We start from the raw sequence: 21,881 nt of genomic DNA, 5'->3' as shown, positions 1-21,881 counted from the left end.
GAAAATAGTAGTGATGAAAATTTATGATGATGGAAATTTGGTTATATTTCTTGGATATATATGTGACCGAAGATATACATATCCTAATTTTAATAAAATAATTAATCCGTATAATATATATATATATATATATATATATATTAAATTTGTTTGTGTGTTTTAAACAAAATATTTATTAAATTTCATTTTAAAAAAAAAAAAAAAAAAAAAAAAATAATGATTTTTAATTCATTAATTAAATTGATTTAAACATTATTTTTTTTTTTTTTTAAATGTATAGTAACATATAATAATTTACAAATATTATATATATATATTTTATATAAATTTTAATTTATGTTTTTTTGAATAATATAGTTAAAAATTTTAATTATATTGTGTGATTCATTACATATATATATGATATGCACAAAATATTTTCATAAAGATGAAATATTTGAATTATATATATACATGTGTTGAATAAATTAATTTTTTTTGTGGAGATATATATTATATAAAAATTAATGTAATATATATATATATGTGTTTTATTTTATACAAAAAAAAAAAAAAAAAAATGAAACCATTAAGGTATGAAATATTCTTTGTGTTTATAATTTTAAAAAGAATTTCGTAAAAAAATTTGATAACTTTTATAAATTAATAATAAATATATTAAATTAAATTAAAAAAAAATATATATATGGATGACAAAAAAAAATTTATGTATAAAAAAAAAAACAAATTATGCATAAAAAAAAAAATATATATATGGATGACAAAAAAAAAATTATGCATAAAAAAAACAATTTAAATTATATAAAAAAAAATACATAACATATATATATAATTATAAAATAAAATAATAAGTTGAAAATATTGTTACATTTCCAAAATATAGAATAAAATATTAAAATATACGAAAATAATTATTGTATATTCTTAAAATGAAATTTCCCAATACCTAATATATATATACATATATTTATATTTGGAAAACATATGTATATAAAGAGAAAAAAAAAAATATATATCTTTTACAACACAAATATATATATATAAATATTTGTTTTTGTGGAGATTTATATATATATATATATATATATATTTATATATTGGAATAAGTTGTTACTATATTGTTAATATGTTCTGTTCAAACCCCACTTTTTTCGATTCATTTATTTTTGGTGTTCATATTCAATTAAAATATTATTATATTTTTTATATCATGAAGAATTATACGAATTTTCCAAATTATCATTACTTGGTATATCATTATTTTCATTATAATGGATATCCATATAAATATTTGTATGTAAATTGTTTGTTTGAATATTATTGTGTGGTATATTTGTTGATCCAAGATTTTCAACAAATGTTATATCATTACTTTCGTGAGTGTTTATTACATTATATGTTTGATCATTCATATCATTATGAATTGATGATATATCCAATATATGTTGGTTATTTTCTTTATTCCATTCATCTTTTAATTTATGTAACATTTCTTCTTTATTATTCCATTCGTTACACATATCTCTATGTCTATCTAACCATTTATCAAACAAATCTAGTTGGTTGAGTATGGGGTCGCTATTTGTTCCCTTGACAACACTATTTATTGATGTTTTTTTTTGATAATTTGTTCCAAATAATTCGTTTTCTTTTCGTTTTAACAACTCATCATATATATCAATATCATTACCACTATTTAACGAATCATTTATTAAATCAATTCCACTATATAAACTATTATATGTCGCAGTATTAGTGCTAATATTATTTGGTATATTCCAGTTAATATTATATATAATTTCGCTATCATCACTATATAATTTTCTATCTTGAATGGATGTAATAAAAGGTTTTTCCTCCATACTATCTTGTGTAGTATTAGGTTCCATATCCATATTATCATCAATGATATTTTCATTATGTAAATCCATATTATCATTTTGTAAATATTGTGAAATAAAATCCTGTTTTAATTCATTCCATTCTTCATCAGTAAATTTATTAGTGGATATATCACCACTATTTGATGTATCACCACTTTTAGTTGGTTTTAGTACTACTTCAATTAAAGTTTTATATTTAGGACTACGTGGTTTATATATATCATTTATATCTATCTCTTCATACTCACTTTCTGATGAAGTCACGTCAGTAGTATCAGATGTAAACATATATTTGTCATCTTCACTATCACCGTCACGTTCCACGTATATATATGTTTTGCCTTTATATTGACTCCTATAAGGTACATATCTATTAGTGGATGTTTCATCAGGTATGTTATAATCGTTTTGTGGGATATCAAGGACACGAAAAATATCCACAGCAGAAGTTTTGGGTTTTTTCTAAAAAATGTAAATATGTAGGTATAGGTATGTATATATGTATATGTTTATGTAGGTTCAAAAATATATATATGTATATAAAATTTTTATTATTTATTTTTTTTTTTTTATTTAAATTTAAATTGAATTTTCATTGTATAAAATTTTATATAATTTTTTTTTTTTTAATAAATTTTTTTTTTAATTTTTTTTTTATATAATAAAATTTTTTAAAATTTTTTATGAATATAATTTTTGTTTTAATTTTTTGTTTTATTTATTTTTTTTTTTTTTAATTTTTAATTTTGTTTTTATTTTTTTTTTTTTTTAATATTCTTTATAAATAAATATGTAAATATATATACATTTATATTTGCAATTACACAAATATATTCATGAAAACATATTGTGTCATATACATGTACCTTCAATAAAAAAAATGCCAGTAATGATCCTGCTCCTATAATTGTAGATGGAACTAATATGTTCGGATTGATGTATTCGGAAAAACTAGGTGTAGATTTTGGAGGCCAATCTCTTGCTTTGTTTTTTGCATAAGGATCTACACGTTCAAATATATCTATTATTTCATTAACTATATTTTGTCCTGTAGAAAAAAATTGTTTTCCTTGTTCAGATAATTTTTTCCCAAAATTAATAAATTCATCAAATATTTTATCAAGAGGATCATTAGCTTTCTGTACTAGAGCATTGATTTCATCATTAAGGTTTGTAATGGATTTAGTTACAGATTCATTAACTGATACAACTGTTGGTTCAAGCGTATCTGCTGTATCTTTTATTGATTTTGAAACATTTTTAACAACAGCTTCGATAAAAGGTGCCAAAGTGTAAATTTCAGGCAATGATGGGAGATTGGGAGGTTTCAGTGGACCCATATATATACCCCACCCCCCATCAGGTAAATCCATTTTTGCTCTATTAATTAATTTATTTATTGAATCATCATCTGATTCTGTATTTTTTTGATCATTCTCTTCCAAATGTTCTAAAGCACAATTACATTCAGGACAATTTTTCTTCACGTAACGTCTGGCCGTTGTTGGAGGATAATTATTAGTAATTTTATTTTTTTCTTTTTCATATTTTTTTCTTAATTCATCCCATATGTTACGTTTATCTTTAATCCATTGCTCGTATTTGTATGTTGCTCTCTTACATTTTTCTTTAACTTGTCCATTTCCTGTTCCTTTATAATGAATATAATCATCACACTCATTTCGTACATTTTTTGCGTTATATATTTTTTCCTGACATGCTTGTCTTCCCCATTCAACTAACCATCTCAAAAATTGATGTGTAGTATCATCAGGTAAGTTACAATCTTCTTTTGTAATTGAATGTCCAGAATCTTTGTACCCGCATAACATAGCATTCCAGACTTTTTGTTTATTTTGATCCCACCATCCACTAACATCTTTAGGTAGGCTAGAGCTACTACTTTTTTGTGCACTTGATTGATTATCTGTAAGCAGTTTTTCTAATTTCATTTTTATATCTGTAGATGTCGTAATATCGACCATATCCGTACCTTTAATTATATCCCCATAATCAGCAAAACTATATTTCATTGCTTGTAATGCTTCATTTTTATCATTAGCATATTTATTTCCTAGTAATCTTCCTTGACTATAAGCAGCATTCAGTAAATCCTTTTTAAAAACATCCTCTTCTTTATTTTTATACGTTTTTCCTCTAAAAGATTCTATACATAAATATTTTCTTCTAGGAGGAAGTAACACACCTTCATTATGACCAATATTATATTTTATAAGTGCATTACCCCATTGAGAAAGTGTTTCATCAAATATGGTTCTGGAACAATGATGAATACGCTCAAAACTTTTACAAATTGTATTATTATTATTATCTGGACATTTATTCAATGGATCAGGTGAACATTGACATTTTTCTTTAAAGTTTTCAGGATATTCCTGAAAAACTTTATCGATATCATTATTATTTGCCTTTCCACTTATACATCCACATTTTTGTTTACATTTATTTTTGAGAAATTCAAGAGCATTTCCTTTTTCTCCATTTACTGATTTGTATTCAATACTATATCTATGTTTCTGATTGTCATATTCTTCTTTTTTTTGGCCAATCCATGCTTTATGTTTAGAACAGATTTCGTGACATTCCATTAAGTTATTATCGGTCTCATCACAAGTATTAAAAGAACATTTTTCCATTAATATTTTTATGTTTTTCTCATATTGAACACAAAAATCTTCTGTCCATTCAGTAAACCAACGTACAAATTCATGTTCAGTATCATTATCAGGTAATTTGCACATTACATCTTCATTATCAAGTAATTTATTTGGATTTGCACCATTATATCCACATATCATAGCATGCCATAGATCAGATTTATGTTTATTCCAGAAATGTACACGTGTTTGTTCTGGTGATCCTACATATCCCAGTGTTCTTGTTAGTATATTTATTTTAGAAATCATACCATTATGACGATATTTTGTTGTTCCTTTGATTAAATCACCATAATCAGCATAACTTCTTTTCATGGCAGATAATGTATTTTCCGTAATAGCTTTATCTTTATACATAGATGTTTGTCCATCTGCATCTAATAGCAAATTATGTTCATTTTTATAACGTTCTTTATAATATTCAGAAAGTTTTTTGGCTTCTATAAATGCAGATTTTTGTAATGCTTTAGAAAAATGTTTTTCATTAATATGGTAAGACGTATTAATCTTCATAAGTAATCGTTCTAATGGTTTTAAAAACAATTGTTTTGTTCTTGGAGGAACATATATAGAAGTACCATGAATTCTTTTCCATGTGGCTCCTTCTCCTATAATATTTTCTTTTTTATACGAATTAACGAAACTATCACCTGACACAGGTGTATTTAACTGTTCACATGATCTTCTATAGGTTGTACCACAAAGAACATCATATCCTTTAGGTGGCAATTCAAATGCATATGATGAAGATGTACTAACAGATTGACTTGGTGGCCTAGGTTGTTGTTCTTTGAATGAAATATTAGTACAATTACTAGAGTTTTCAACAAATATAGCTGCATTTATGGGACCGGGATTGCATTTTTCTTTCATTTTGTCTACAAATTTTTTAATATTTTCACCATTATTTTTATCCAATTTTCTACTAAAATATAATTGATTATAATATTCTTGTTGTTCCTTCCATTGAGTTTTCCATTTTTCTACCATTTCAATATAAGATTTACATTGTTTCTGACATTGTGAACAAGATTTACCTTTTTGATGTTTCAAGCATGCAGAATCATTCCCATAACATAACCCACATCCTGTTTTCAATTCATCTAAATGTTGTTTTTGAATGTTGCAATAATTTTCGCTCCATTCTTTTATCCAACGAAAACCTTGAGGGATATAATCATCGTAAGGAGGATCCTGTTCATTTCCACATCTATTTAATACATGGGTTAAGCGTGTTGATGATTCACCTTTGAGTCTTTTAAAAAGTTGAAAATTTTCTGGTGCAGAACAGGTCATAGCTTCCCAAACATATTTTCTATTTGCATCCCACCAAGCAGAACGAAATGAGTGTAAATAGGTATATATTTTTTTTAAATTGTCATTTGTTTGTTGTATATTTTCAAAAACAGTTTTTAAATTATCTTCTATTTTATTATTATTACCATTACTATCTTTATATTTATCTCTTCCTCTAATAATATCTCCTAGATCTGCAAAACTATATTTCATAGCATCACACAATTCGTGTGGTTTTATTTTTGGTCTTGTTGAGGCTGTTGTATTTTGTTTTTTGTCCATTTCATCCCATTTGTCTTTCAAATGTTTTCCTTCATTAGCAGCAGTACGCAAAACTTTTTTGAATAATTCATCTGAAGTTGTAGTTTTTGTTGGGTCCATATTTTCTAATGGTGTTAGACACATATGTTTCCTTCTCGGAGGCAAACATATATGTTGGTTGGCCACTTTAAGTTTGTCGTTGTCACAATCCCATTCTTCATTTTTTTCAAAAGGATTTTCATTTGTATCAACGTTATATATTTGCCCATTATTAATAGAATCAATAATTGTGCAACTACTACCAGTACTCCCACCAGTTGTTTGTGTTTTAAATACATTGTGGTTTTCTGATCCATTCAATTTACTTTTTACATCATCTAAAGCATTTTGTGCCTCTTTCCCTACATAATATGCTGCTTCATCTACACAATTTAAAATATGTTTAGGTGCAGGAATGTATTTTTTCTCTTCCTTTGAATCTTGGTTCGTTCTTGATGATGAAGGTGAAGTTGGAGATGGTTGTCCGCCACTACCACCTGCAGGATCTATACTAGGTGTTTTGCCACCACCTTTGCCAGGATCAGGAGAAGTATCTGCTCCAGAACCGCCACCTGGTATATTTCCTCCATCAGGTCCACTATGCGGAGTAGGTATAGGTTCAGGTGCAGGCTTTGAATTAGCACACTCACATTTCTTGTCGTAACCACTTGGTACTGGATCCAATGATGCGGGAATATGTGTATCATAATTTTCAATTACGATACCGCCATTACCACTATGTCGTTGGTTTGAGGAGGTACTTTTCGATTCGTCTTTCATACAATTACAATCATAGCTTTTACAAATTTTAGTTAAAACTGTGTTTAAATATTTATAGGCTTGTTGTGAAGAATCAACATCTTCTTTAACAGAAGGATTAGAATCATACTTTTTGTTAACTCTATCCTTATAATATTTTTCGCTTTGTTTATCATATTGCTTTTTCCACTTATTAATAAAATCTTTATATGTTTTACACGAACTTTCACATTTTGTTTTATCAACTACATTAGTGCACGTGTCATCTGAGCATGCCTTCACTAATTTCCCATATTCTTTTTCTTTGTGTTGACAGAAATCTTCAGACCATTCAGTGAACCAACGAAGAAACTGATATGCAGTTCCTTCTTCTCTATTTTTTCCGATAGGATAATCCTTATCATCAGGTATTTTATCACAATCTTTTAATTCTTGTTCACTAATATTACTATTAGTTCCTTCATCTCTACCTTTTCGATAACCACATTTCATGGAATCCCATACACATTCTTTGTTGGATTCCCACCACTGTTTTCGTTCATTACTACCAGGATTGCCGTCACCATCTTTTTGAAATATTCTTTTCAAATTTGTTTCTGTACCCTGTCCATCTTCTTCTAAATTATCAGTACCTAGAATTATATCTCGTAAATCAAGAAAACTATATTTCATCGCACTACAGGGACTGACATCGTACGAATATTTATCATTGCCACTACTTCCATTTTTTGCTTTGTAGTATTGACCTAAATTATGTCCTTCTGTTGCGGCAACTTTCATCAATTGTTTTCGCAACTGATCTTTATTATTAACTTTCTTGTGTGTGTTGTCAATATCTTGAAAACAAATATTCTGTCTTCGAGAAGAAAAAAAAACATTTTCAGATAATTCCTTCAAATATGTAAAGCCATATGTCGTACCTTTATGTTTCCATTTAATCCCAGCTCCTTTAGTTGTATCTTCCGCTTCCTTTTTTAGCCCCTTGCAATTACTTTGACCCGAAATTTCTTTATATTTATTCTCTTCAACAAAATTTTTGCACCTGCAATGCGAATCAACATCATAATAGGGTTGTGTATTAAACAGATCTATATTTGTTTCTACATCACCACAACAATTAACAGTATAGGTAAATTTATCTATCAAGTACTCCTTAGCATCCTTTCCAGTATATCCGCTAGCCTTTCCATTTGTTCTCTTAGTACTATAGTATTCTTTTTGTTTATCCCATTGAGTTCTTTTCTTTTCCATATAATCTTTATATTTATCGCATTTTTCAATACATGTTTTGCAATGAAAAGTGTCTTTTTCAATATTACAAGTGGTTTCCACGTCTGATTTCAATTTCGTTCTTATATTACAGTAATCTTCGTACCATTCGCTCAACCAAGATAAGAACTGGTCGCTATTATTTGTATCATCTGGAATTTTACATTCATTTCCAGTACCTCCTCCTTCTTCTGTAGTTAAATCTGGTACATCATTTCCATTACTATTTATTCTGTTTGCTACTTCCTTTCCTTTTTCATATCCGCATTTCATAATTTCCCAAACACATTTTTTGTTTGCGTTCCACCAATCTTTACGTTTTTCTTCGTCTGTGTTACCACTATTAGATGGTGAGTTACTTATTGTTTTAACTATGTCTGTTATTTTTTTATCAATACCTTTATTAGCATTTTCTAATAGTTCAACACCCTGAATTAAATGTTTATAATCATTGAAACTATATTGTAATGCTTTACAAGGTTTTACTCCATAATGGTTTTTATAATCATGATATTTAATTCCTAAATTATACGCATCATTAGCCGCAGATGTTAATAATTTGTTTTTTAGATCTTTAATACTTTTTGAATTCTCTAGATCATTATAACATAATTTTCGTCGTCGAGGTGAAACAACGATATTTTTGTCCAAATTTGGTAACCACGTATAATGATCCTTTTGACCTACCCATTTAATATCTGATGCATTACTAGGTATTCCACCACAATTCATAGTACTGTCATCTTTATTTTTCTGCGTATGTTTTTCATCAGGATAAAAAGGAACCTTTATTGCACCGGTATTTGTCACGTATTTACAAATCACACCATATCCATTTTCACATATATTTTCTCCAATTGAACTAGGTGTAGAAGGATTTTTTTTTTTTGGATTTTTTTTTTCATTTACTTTATCAATTAATTTTTTCATTCGACATTTGCTACATAGTGGTTCGTAATGCTTTTTGTAATCGTCGTCTTTTTTTACAACAATCTGATCTATATCGTCAATTTTAGCCTTATTACATTCAACATTATTATTATATTTGTGTTTTAAATACTCTTCTATAGTAGTTTTACCTTTTGTAACATTTTGGAACTGAATTTCTTCCATATGTTCATTAACTTTTTTCATTTGGTAATTTTGTTTTTGTGCTCCCCATTCAAATTTTTTAGGTGTGAGCCAATTACTGTATTTCGAGCAAGCACTTTCGCACTCACTATCATTTTGTTCGCATTGTGCATCATTACTTTTATTAGGACACTTACTCGTTATTTCTCTTAATAATTCTTTCCGTTGTTGACAAAAATCTTCATACCATTCTTCATACCATCTCAAAAATTGTGGGACATTTTCACTAGGGGAAGGGGTAGCACATGTTTGGTCACAAGTCATTGCTTTCCAAATATCAGATTTGTTAGATCCCCACCATGTTTTGCGTTCCTCCTTTATTTGTTCCTCATTACGTGTATTACCACTATTTCCACCATTTTTAAATATCGAGTGTATTTTGTTGTCTGTTGCCGTAACTATCGCTCCACGCCTCAAATCCGTACCTTTAACTATATCTCCCAAATCATAAAAACTACGTTCCAAAGCTTTACACAATTCGTTATTTTTACTACTACGTTGTGCACCATTTTGTTTGTCGTAATAATCCTTTAAATATTTTGCCTCCGTTTTTGCTGCAAGCATCAATTCGTTCAATAAAGTGTTTTTGTCAGTTGCATGTTGCCATATGTTTCCGACACAAAGTTTTTGTCTGCGCGGAGGGGCGAAGACACCAAACATACGACTTCCGTCTTTTTGCGGTCGTGTATAACGTGATGTCCATACCACACGGTCAAATTTTTTCTCATGACATGTAGATATATTGTTATTAACTTCACAAGGTTTAGATTTTATAATATCCGGTGCAGGTACATCGGTTTTATCAGCATTTTCCATATCATGTTTCTTTTTGTCACATTCGCATAATTCCTGTTGATCTCCATAATCGAAATTCTTATAAAAAAGTTTGTTAAAGAACGTTTTAGAACACGTATCAGTATTAAAGAATTTCAAATATATAGATGGAATCATGTTTTTCGCCCAAATCGTTGCCTCATCTTCATCATCATCTTTATATTGTGATTTTTTTTCAGCATATTTGTCTGACAATTTGTTCCATTGCTCTCGTCGTTTTTGTATCCACGTTTTATATTTATCACATGCCATTTCACAATTATCTTTATTACATCCACTTCCATTACTACTACCATTAGGACACCTACTCCTGCAACCACTACAATGATGCAACAACTCCTTTAACTCTTTTGTATGTTCCTTGCATACATATTCTCCCCATTCTTCGAACCAGCGCAGAAACTGATCACGTCGATCAAAATCAATATTTTGGGGGCACTCTAAACCATCTTTACCACCGTTTATTCCACATTTCACTGATTTCCATAATTCTCGTTTATTTTGTTCCCACCAATTTGTACGATATTTTTCATTTTTTCCATTAAATAATGCATCCAATTTAGATTTTACATCTTGTGATTGTCCAGCATAATCCAAATTTGTTCCTTTAACGAAATCTCCTAGATCGGCAAAACTTCGTTCCACTGCTTTACAAAATCCTATAGGTAATCCATTATCGTCTTTCGACTTTTTATCACCATTTCCTGTTACAGGTGTTCCATTTTGATAATATTCATACAATTTTTGAGCTTCACCTTTAATACTATGAATAAGAAGATCTTTAAGCTTTTTTTCACTATCAATATTATTTTTTACAAGATATGAGATACATAATTGTTGTCGTCTTGGAGGCACATAAACTTTATCATTTTTTATATTACTCTTTATAGTTGCATTTGTCCAATATTTTTTATGTCCATTATATTGTACATCATCATACACTTTTTTATTACATATTCCATTTATACCCAAATTATTAATATTATTACATTTATCACCCGCAACCAAATCTTTGCTATTTGTATGATCTTCAGGACATATACCACATACATTCTTATTACGTGTATTCGTCTCTTCTATTTTTTCATCAATAATAGTTTTATTTGTATCCTTCGGATAACATTCATTTTCTGTACGCTTTTCATCTTTTGTCCAACAATATGCATATAAAAATTCGTTAAGTTCAATATCATTCATTGTACTGTCTGGTTTTTTCTTTTCTTCGTCAAAATATGTTTGTTGTTTTTTCCATTGATCGTCGATTTTTTGTTTCCATTCTTCATAACATTTACAGTTTTTTTTACACTCTTTACATTTTGCATTATTTATTGCACCAATCGTTTTTCTATTACATGTTTGGGATAAGGTATTAGTATTTTCCTTCAAATTATACGATATTTCATCTAACCATTGTGTAAAACTATTAAAGAATAAGGTCTCAATATCATTATCAACATTTCCGATAATACTATTTTCCCTAATACACATATTTTTTGTTGTCGTAGGTCCAGTTGTGTCGTCACATGTCCACTCAGATTTAAAATTGTCATCACAATTATTTTCGTCGTTCGTACTACCTGATGAGGTAGTGTCCATAGGATCACATGAACATATTTTTTGAAATCCACTAGGATAATTAGCAAATGCATCATATTCATCAAAAGAGGTAATATTACTATATCCTATATCTTTCAATTTTTTTACAACATACTGAGAAAGATCGTTATTGGTAACATAATTGTTAAATTCATTATTCTTTTTATCCTTTTGTTCTTCATAATATTTTTTAAAACGTTCCCATTGTTGTTCCCAACTTTTTATCCATGTTTTATATTCATCACATTTTCTTTTACATTCTTCACATTTAGCTTTAGGATTACATTTTTGTGAATACTTAGGTTGGTTTTTGTCATGGTTAATTTTGCAATAATCACAATCACTTTTGATTTCTTCAATTTTTTTCTGTCGTTGTTCATAAAAATCTTCAGCCCATTCAGTTAACCATAGCAGGAACTGAGGTGTATTTTCTTCTGCAGGTATATCATCTGGATTACAACCAGCAGCTAAATTGAGTTCGTCTATGCCTTTTGTATACCCACATAACATAGCATTCCAAAAACATTTTTTATTTTTATCCCAAAACTCAGTTCTATTTTGAGTCATATTTTTCAATTCAACGCTATTAGGTTTTTCTCCTTTACTAAACGCTATAAGGAACTTCTCTTCCGTTGCAGTTGCTACGTCAGTAATTTTTTCTCTTAATTCTAAATAATCTTTACCTATAACTATATTCTTAAAATCATAAAAACTATATTTAAGTGCATTACACTCTTTTACACTATAAGAATATTTATTAGAATTGGCATTATTTGTTTTTTTTTTTTCTTTATAATATTTTCCTATATTATATCCTTCTACAGCTGCAAGTTCCAGAATATGTTTCCTTAAAATTTCTTTTTTCTCATTTGGTTCTTTTTGTTTAATAGGTATACTATCTATACCCTTTATGCAAAGTCCTTGTCTTCTTGCAGAAACATACATATTATCAGGCAATTTCGTGAAATGTATATCGTTTCCATCTTTTGTTTTATTATCTTTCCATTTTTTTTCGTCAAATCTTAAAAGACCTCTACAATTATTCTGATTAGAATGACTCATATATACAGTATCATATTTTTCACACCCGCAGAAAGATTCATTATCTCCAAATATTTTAGTAAATATAGTATCTAAATTGGATTTGTTCTCTGAACTTTTGCATCCTTCCAAACCAGAATTCTTAAATTTTAAATATTCTTGAAGACTTTTATGGGTTTGTTTCTTATGATGTTGCTCATAATAATTTTGTTGATTTTTCCATTCACTTTTTTTAATAGCTAAAAATTCTTTATATTTTTTACATTCTTCTATACAATTATTACATTCATAATTTGCATTTTCTTTATCATTATCCTTGCATACCTTTTCAACACTTTGATTCATTTGATGTCTTTTCTTGCAAAAATCTTCATACCATTCTTGTATCCAATACAAAAATTGTTCTGTATTATCATTATCTTTGAGTAATTGTTCACTTGGATGTCCACTATCTGTATGACCTTTGTGATATCCACATAACATTGCTTGACGGACACAATCTTCATTTTTATTCCACCACACTTTTCGTTCTCCAGTAGGATCTCCATTTTTTCCTATAATTCCTTTTATCATATTATTTATTCCATTATCGATATGATTTTCTACCAAATCCGTCCCTTCAATGATATTTTTATAATCCAAAAAACTATATTTTAAAGCATTATTTGCTTCTACCTTATACTGTGGGTTAGGTTCAGATTTTAAATATTTTGATATATTATATGATTCGTTGACAACATCCGCTAAAAGTACCTGTTTTAATTCCTGTTCTGTCCAATTATTTTTGTCCTTTAGCAATTCACTTAATTTTGCAATACATAAATTCTGTCTTCTGGGCGAAACGTCAACACCTTTAGGTATATGTTTATATGATTTAATAAATCGTCCCTCGGCTTTATCACCATGAGGAGTATTATTGTTTTTCCATTTTATATCCTTGTCTGACTCCATTCCTAAACATTTTATACTAGACAATTTATCGTCCTTTATTCTACTATTGATTTCATTACAAAAAACTGGTGATTTTGGATTTATGCATTTATTATTTGTATCAACACTTCCTAAACTTGTATTACAATTGCAATCATGTGGTACTTCCATAAATGCATCATTATTATCGAATTTATTTATATTCTTACATTTTTCTTTTAATTGGTCTGACAAAAAAGAAGATATCTTATAATCATTTACAAAATAATTGTACATTTTCTCATCTCTTTTTTTTATAACATTATCAAATTTTTTTTGTTGTTTCTTAAATAAATCATATTTTTCTTTTATCCACGTTTCATAATCTTTGCATTTTTCTTGACATCCATTATGGTGGCATTTTCCATTTAAACAACTACTTCCCCCATTTATTACATCTTTACAAATATTACATTTTACACCTAACTCTTTCAACCTTTTACTACGATCTTCACAAAACTCGTCGCTCCATTCCATTATCCATCGTAAAAATTGAGGCATATAGTCAATATTAGGTGGTTCCTCTTCTTTTATACACGACAATGATTTTGTGTTATCAAAATACTTGGCACCACAAACTAACGCTTTCCATATATGTTGCCTGTTGGTGTTCCACCAGGATTCTCGCAATTTCAAATATTTAGGATCATTTCCATCATCTTTATATTTTATATGATTTTTATAATAGAATGTCTTATGTATTCTTACAAATATACTTCTTAAATTTTTTTCCATTGAAGACGTACCATTATTTTCCCATATACTTGTTCCTTTTACTATATCTCCTAGATCAGCAAAACTATATTTTGTGGCATTACATAATCTTTTCATTTTTTCATCAAACGTTCTATTATTTGTATCACCACTTATATATTTATTATGTAATTGTGTACCTTCATATTTTGCTGCAATAACTAATTCGTTTAATAATTTTTCATTAGTATCAATATTTTGAATACCTTTTTCGGTGCAATTATTAGAATATAATCTTCCTAGACATAACCGTTGAGTTCTTGGAGGTAAACAGGCACTTTGGTTTTGATCACTCCATCCACTTTTTAAAACTTCTCCGGAACTATTTTTTGCAGAATTACATATCCAATCTTTTATCTTTAGATAATATCCGGTACATGGAACTCCATAACAATTTTCTTTTCCTCTCAAAAAAGAATCACCAAAATTTATACTACATATATCTGTAACTTTTCCGCTGTTCGTTGTTATTTTACCGTTTGTAGCTCCATCTAATGTGTCATCTATTGGTGCACATATTTTCAATTTATTTAATATCGCATCAATATAACTGGATTCATTATGCTTTGTTCCAAATACCTCCTTTATATCATTAACATTATTTATACATCCACAACAATATATTTTATTTGTAGAAAGTTTTTTAGCGTTAAAAAATGCATCTAATTTTACGTTTCCATCTTTTATACAATCGGCGTCACTACAATTATATTTGTTTTTTGTTATTCTTTGAATACGATCAACTTCTGCCTGATATAACTTTTGGTCTCCATATATCCGGTGATTTTCCACATTTTTTTTGCATTCAGTAATATATTTACCATAACATCTTTTTCCTTTATTCAATATCTTTTTATACTCATCACAGTATTGTGAACAAGGTATTATGTATTTTATTCCATTAAGTAATTTCAACTCTTTGGTTTTTCCTTCAACACATATATCTTTTATTTCTGTTTCGAAACGTTCCTTTTCTTTTGAGTAATCCTCAAACCATTCTTCCAAAAAACGTAAACATTGGGGTTTTCCAGTATAATCAATATCATCTAAATAGCATGGTGTTTGGGTATCATCACCAGAATCGACATTATTTAGATATAAATTATCTTCTACTTGTTTTTTAAAATATTGATTAAATAACGACAAAGCAGTATTGGGTTCTGTAAGGTTTTTCTTAGTTTCATTCAATAAACATTGAAAACCACTAGATGTTTTACTATCTACTATATCGTTACCTTCAATTATATCTTTGTAATCGGCATATGTTCGTCTCAAAAGTTTACACAAATCTTTATTTTCGGGGTATACCATTTTTAATGATACAATTTTATCATTTAGTTGCTGCGCAAGTGTTGATATAGCAGACGTTACAGCAGAAATTGATTTTATTCTTTCATTTTCTTCATTCACCGATATTATTTTACTAATATTTTTACTTATAGTATCGAACTGAAAGTTCGATCGTCTTACAGGTATACATAGACCATCTACAGTATTTAAAGTACATACTTTCTTTTGAACTTCCTTAATAATTCCACTTTCTTCGTTTAAGGTATGATTAAATTTATCACATGTTTCTGTACTAAAATTCTTATTACGTTCTTTTTCTATTATGCCTTTTGATTCTTCTTCAAATGTATGAGGCGTATATGAATATTTTTCCATAACTGCTTGAAATATTTCTTTTTGTATTTCTTCCCAAGCACATATTTCACTTACTTTACCTTTTTCTGTTTTCCAAGTTTTTTTTCTTTCATACAACCTTCTATATTTAACATCTTTCCATTTTTGGTTTTCAATTTCTTTCTTCAAAAAGGAAATGTATTCAGGATAATCCCATACATCCACATCTGATGGCAAAACCTCTGCGTACTCCTTGAATACACGAGAACGATGTGCAGATTCTGTTCCTCCCATGATGCCTCCCAATTATATATTCTAGCAATTTGCTTCATTGTAAATATAGCAAAAAAAAACAAAAAAATATTACATATCCCCAAAAACTCAAACCATTTATATATCCCTTATTTAAATTAATTTTATTCATTTTTTTATGGAAGTATTTATTTGCCATTATTATATTATTATTTTTTATTAATATTATTTCACGCAGTTATTTTATCTCCATTATATTTGAAACCACTATATTGTAAGCCATTATTTTATCACTATTATTTCATGACAATTAGTATATTTTATTTAAAATTTTTTTTCTTTATATGAAACATTTTTTCAAAATAATATTATTATCAAAACAAAATATATATAATAAAAACAAGAGACAAATATGTACATATATTATTATTTTCATGACAATAGTAATTAGTATTACTATATAATATACTTGTTCTTATATATAAAACATAATATTATTGTAAAAAAAAAAAAAAATTTAAATAATAAAACATACATATAAATATATATATATATATATATATATATATATATATATATATATATATATATATATATATATATACATATATATATAGATAATAAGTATTCTTAAAACATAAAAAAATATTGCCGAATTAATATCACTAAAACATAAAAATGTATTAATATATACATATCACAAAAACATAAATATATATTAAAGAATACGCATACATTAATGATAAAAATGGTTTATATAATACATTTTACAAACACAAATATATATATATATATATAAAATTTTATTAACGAATAGTTGTAATATAAGTATACGTATTATATAATAAAAAAAAAAAAAAAAAAAAAAAAGAAAAGAAAAAAAATTAAATATAAATCTTAAAATATATATAAAATTTATTTAAGGATATACCTTTCAAGAAAAATATTTATATATGAAAATGTAGATAAATATATATAACTTATCTATCAAAAAAAAATTATATATATGTAGTATATGTTGTAGATAAATTAATAAAATAATATTCTTTTTTTTCAATATAAAACAATTATAGAAATGGATATATATACTGTATGCTTTTATTAAGGTAATATTTAACAATTATATATTCATAGCTTGGAATATATTAATTATATATCAATAAATAAATAATTATAAATAATGAGAAACTTAAAAAAAAAAAAAATAAAATAATAATAATAAAAATAATAAAAATAAAGAACAAGAAAAACAAGAATGAAAATTACGAGGAACACAAAGAGTATTATTATATTTAAATAAAAAATATTTTTCTTTTTTTTTAATTTATTTCATGTATTTGTTATATTTCCTATATTACGTGTTATTGTTATATTGTGTTCCTTGTATTTCTAGTACGAATTGGAATAAAATACTAAGAAATATGATAAATATATATAATTAACATATGTATTTTCATATTCCATAATCTCAGGTCCATATAAATAACATATTAAAACAACAAAATAAAATGAAATAAAATAAAATAAAATAAAATGAAACAACACAAAACCGTTTAGAAAAATAATATTAATCCTTTCATTTTTAATTTTTTTATATTATTGTGTTCCCCGTTCATTTAATTATTAAAAATTTAACGTGTTCTTAATAGGTTCTTTCTAACTACAAATCACCAGTTTCATAATATGTATCTTACGTTATTATTATTATCTTTATATGACATTTCTACCATCATACAAAATTAGTAAAAGAAATTACGTATAAATATGTTTCACATACATATTATAATATGTTGTGGTACTTTTATTATATATATATATATTAATAATTATCTATATCATATAAAAAAAAAACATTTAAAGGATTAATGATAGTTCCACCAAGTTATATATATAGGTCTAGATGGTGGGGTTTACAAACAAATTGATAATCAATTACGATTTATTTTCTATTATGGTACCTATTTTTTTATATTTTTTTTAAAATTATTATTCGTTAAAGAACAGAAAAAAATATATTTCTATACTTTTCGTTAAAAGGTTCATTTTATCATTTAACAATATAATCAAATGAATCATAATATATGAAAAAACATAAAACATTTTAAAAATAAATAATTATTTGTTGTTCAAATGAGAATATATGTAAGGATATAGCACATTTATAATGAGCATAATATGGAATTGTTAGGTATTCATCTATGTTTCATTATCCTTATTAGAAATATATAATATTAAGTAAATAATATAAACTATTTTGATAAGTATATCATATATCTATTTTTCTTTCCTATATTAAGACATTTAATGTTTATTTATTATAATAATGAATATAAATTACCACTTCATATATATAATTCTATATAATAAGTATCTAATTAGATCTAATCATAATATATTGATATTGAATATATATAATTGTTCAATTATATCTGTAACTATTATGGAAGATGTGATAACAGAATTATTCGTTTACGAAAAAGTATTCCTGTGAATTTCATTACAAATAATGTTGCAGAAGGATATTTTTTATTATAGAACAACATAGTGTTTATCATTATGTATAATATATTTGTTACGTTATATATGTATTTTATTTTATATTTAAGATTATTATAGAAAATTGTTACGATTTTAGAAATAATATACAAAACGTTTTTTTTATTATTATTAAATAAAAATATCTTAAAAACACTATTTTTATTATATTTATTATATTATATAAAAATGTATTTTTTTTATTTTCAATATATATAATAAGTAATATAATTATTAATATATATAATTATATCCTAACAATTAGTAATCATACAATTAATATATCAATAAATTCTTAAATAATATATAAAGTGATTATATTTATATATAATATTATTAAAATAAATTCTAAATTATATAATGATTATGATGGTATAAGTTCCACGAATATCAAACAAATATTATAATAATTATATTATTCTATTTTTTTTATAATGTCTCCTTTTTTTAAAAAAAATTTTATTTTAATTACAAATTTTTATATGTATTGTATTTTAATTATATAAATATATTTTTTTTGTAATCTAATATAATTTTAAAATAATTACATATATATATCTTAATATAATATTAGATACATTAGAGAGAAAAATATTACAACAATTTTTAGAACAAAATATAAAATTATTCATATTAAGTAATTTTTTTTTTTTATTACTATTAAAATATATTCTAATACGTTTATGTATAATAAGACATTTTGTTATATACAATTAGCCTCATATAATTATAATATTGGGAACATAGATGTTCAATACTAATTATCCACATATGTTGTACCCAATTGTAAATTCTATGTAATGTACACGTTCAACAACTATTATTCTACACATATGTATATATTTTACAACATAAAAAAAAAAATTCATTGTATTGTTACTATATGGTAACATGTTTTAAAAATAGAAAAAACATATTTTTTCCTTGTAATTTATCATATTACATAAAATTAAATTCTATTATAAATTAAAATTCAACATTTTAAAAAAATTAAAATAATTATTATCTAATTTTTTTTTATTTTTATTTAATTAATTATTTTACTTTTTTCTTTCTTTTATTATATTTTTTTTTTTTTTTTTTTTTTTTTTTTTTTTTTTTTTTGTTCTAAATAAAAGGGAAAATGTGGTTCCAATAATGAATTTTATAATGAAAATTAATTGAGATACTTTGTACATTTATAATCATATTTTGATTAAATATATTTACTTTATTTATAAATTAAAATAAATTATTGTATACTAATTATTTACTTATTAATTTCAATAATAAATTATTATAAATATACCAAAAATGAAAGTCCATTATATTAATATTTTATTATTAAAACTTTTACTAAATATATTGGTAAGTTTATATAATGTATTCATGAAAACATTGTTATTATAATATATATATATATATAATATTTGTATAAATATTAAATGTACATAGTTACAATAATATATAAAACCATAAAAAAAACAACTAAATATCACATATATATTACTTTTTTTATAGGCTCATAATCAAAGGAACCTTAAAAGTCCTATAAAACATAAAGCAAAAATACATAAAATATTATGCGAATACGATTTATATACGTCCATTTATGATAATGACCCCGAAATGAAATCAGTGATGGAACAATTTGATAGACAAACATCGAAACGTTTTCGGGAATATGACGAAAGGATGCATGATAAACGTATGAAGTGTAAGGAACAGTGCGACAAAGAAATACAGCAAATTATATTAAAAGATAAAATAGAAAAAGAATTAAAATACAAATTTGGAGCACTACAAACAGATCTAGATAGTGACGCTATCCCTACATGTGTGTGCGAAAAATCGTTAGCAGATAAAACAGAGAAAATTTGTCTCACTTGTGGAAAGAATATGGGAGCAATTGCACCTTGTTGGGGGTTAGTTAGTGGTGTAGGGTATGCGGGGTGGCTAAATACATCTATGTTAGTTGCTGCTCAAAAGGGTATTGAGGCAGGTATTGCTAAATCCATTGAAATATTAAAAAAAGAATTAGGTCTAACTAGTTTAACTCCTACTGATTGGAAAACACTTATTACTGCAGAAACATTTAATGATCCAAATGTACTGTTTTCTTCTATAAACGAATTAGGAGATAAAATTTGTGTTGCCGCTGAGGATGGTTTTCAAGGAGACGCTATATGTGCTTTCAAAGACAATAGTGAATTTACTTTTTTGAGCGCTGTAAGAACACATACAAAAACTGCTGCTGCACAAGCAGCTTCTGAAGCAACCTCAATTACAGACGCAGAGGTTTCTGAGGTAACTGCTACAAGTTTTACGTACTCTACAGCTATAACTGCTTCTATTGTTGCAATAGTGGTTATAGTTTTGGTTATGCTTATAATTTATTTAATTTTACGATATAGAAGAAAAATGAAAATGAAGAAAAAACTACAATACATAAAATTATTAAAAGAATAAATATATTTTGTTAGATCACATATATAGATAAATATATTTATTGTTTTGCGTTTTTTATTGGACAAATTATATAAGGTATAAATATTTTTATGATTATTATGTTTTATATATTTTATTTATTTATTTATTTATTTTATTTATTTTTTCAATATCATTTTCTTTTACTTATTAAAAACTATAATTTTTAATTTCCTTTTTAAAATACATCTCTTATATATTCACACACATATATATAATTATAATATATGATTTTCAAGAACAATGTAATATTTATTTATTAATTTCTTTCTATTAAATTATATATTATTGAATATATAATATAATAAATATATTATAATTATATTCTCATATTGAATTATTATTTAAATTATAATTTCATATATATGATATAAATGAACATAAATAAATATAATTTTAATTGTTCGAGTAAACCCTAATTATTCTTATCGTATAATTTTTATAGAATGTTTATTAATATTTTGGATTTAAATGGAATGAATACCTTGAAATATTA

General features: G+C 25.7%; 2 protein-coding genes across 2 annotated transcripts; one reads left to right on the top strand and one right to left on the bottom strand.

Annotated features, from left to right (window-relative positions):
• Positions 1 to 1,208: 1,208 nt before the first annotated feature.
• Positions 1,209 to 16,426, bottom strand: PADL01_0012900 (erythrocyte membrane protein 1, PfEMP1, putative; the record flags this gene model as incomplete). The annotated part of the gene is made up of 2 exons (XM_028680371.1): positions 1,209 to 2,345; positions 2,750 to 16,426. The coding sequence occupies 2 exons, from the start codon at positions 16,424 to 16,426 to the stop codon at positions 1,209 to 1,211; spliced, it is 14,814 nt and encodes a 4,937-aa protein (XP_028541149.1).
• Positions 16,427 to 20,212: 3,786 nt separating this feature from the next.
• On the top strand, positions 20,213 to 21,367 carry PADL01_0012800 (PIR protein; the record flags this gene model as incomplete). The annotated part of the gene is made up of 2 exons (XM_028680370.1): positions 20,213 to 20,266; positions 20,420 to 21,367. 2 exons carry the CDS (start codon positions 20,213 to 20,215, stop codon positions 21,365 to 21,367), a joined length of 1,002 nt encoding a protein of 333 aa, XP_028541148.1.
• Between the last annotated feature and the right edge of the window lie 514 nt (positions 21,368 to 21,881).

This window comes from Plasmodium sp. gorilla clade G2 (assembly GCF_900097015.1).
Source record: "Plasmodium sp. gorilla clade G2 genome assembly, contig: PADLG01_00_15, whole genome shotgun sequence".
Taxonomy (NCBI): domain Eukaryota; phylum Apicomplexa; class Aconoidasida; order Haemosporida; family Plasmodiidae; genus Plasmodium; species Plasmodium adleri (nom. inval.).
This window is presented reverse-complemented; position numbering and strand designations above follow the sequence as displayed.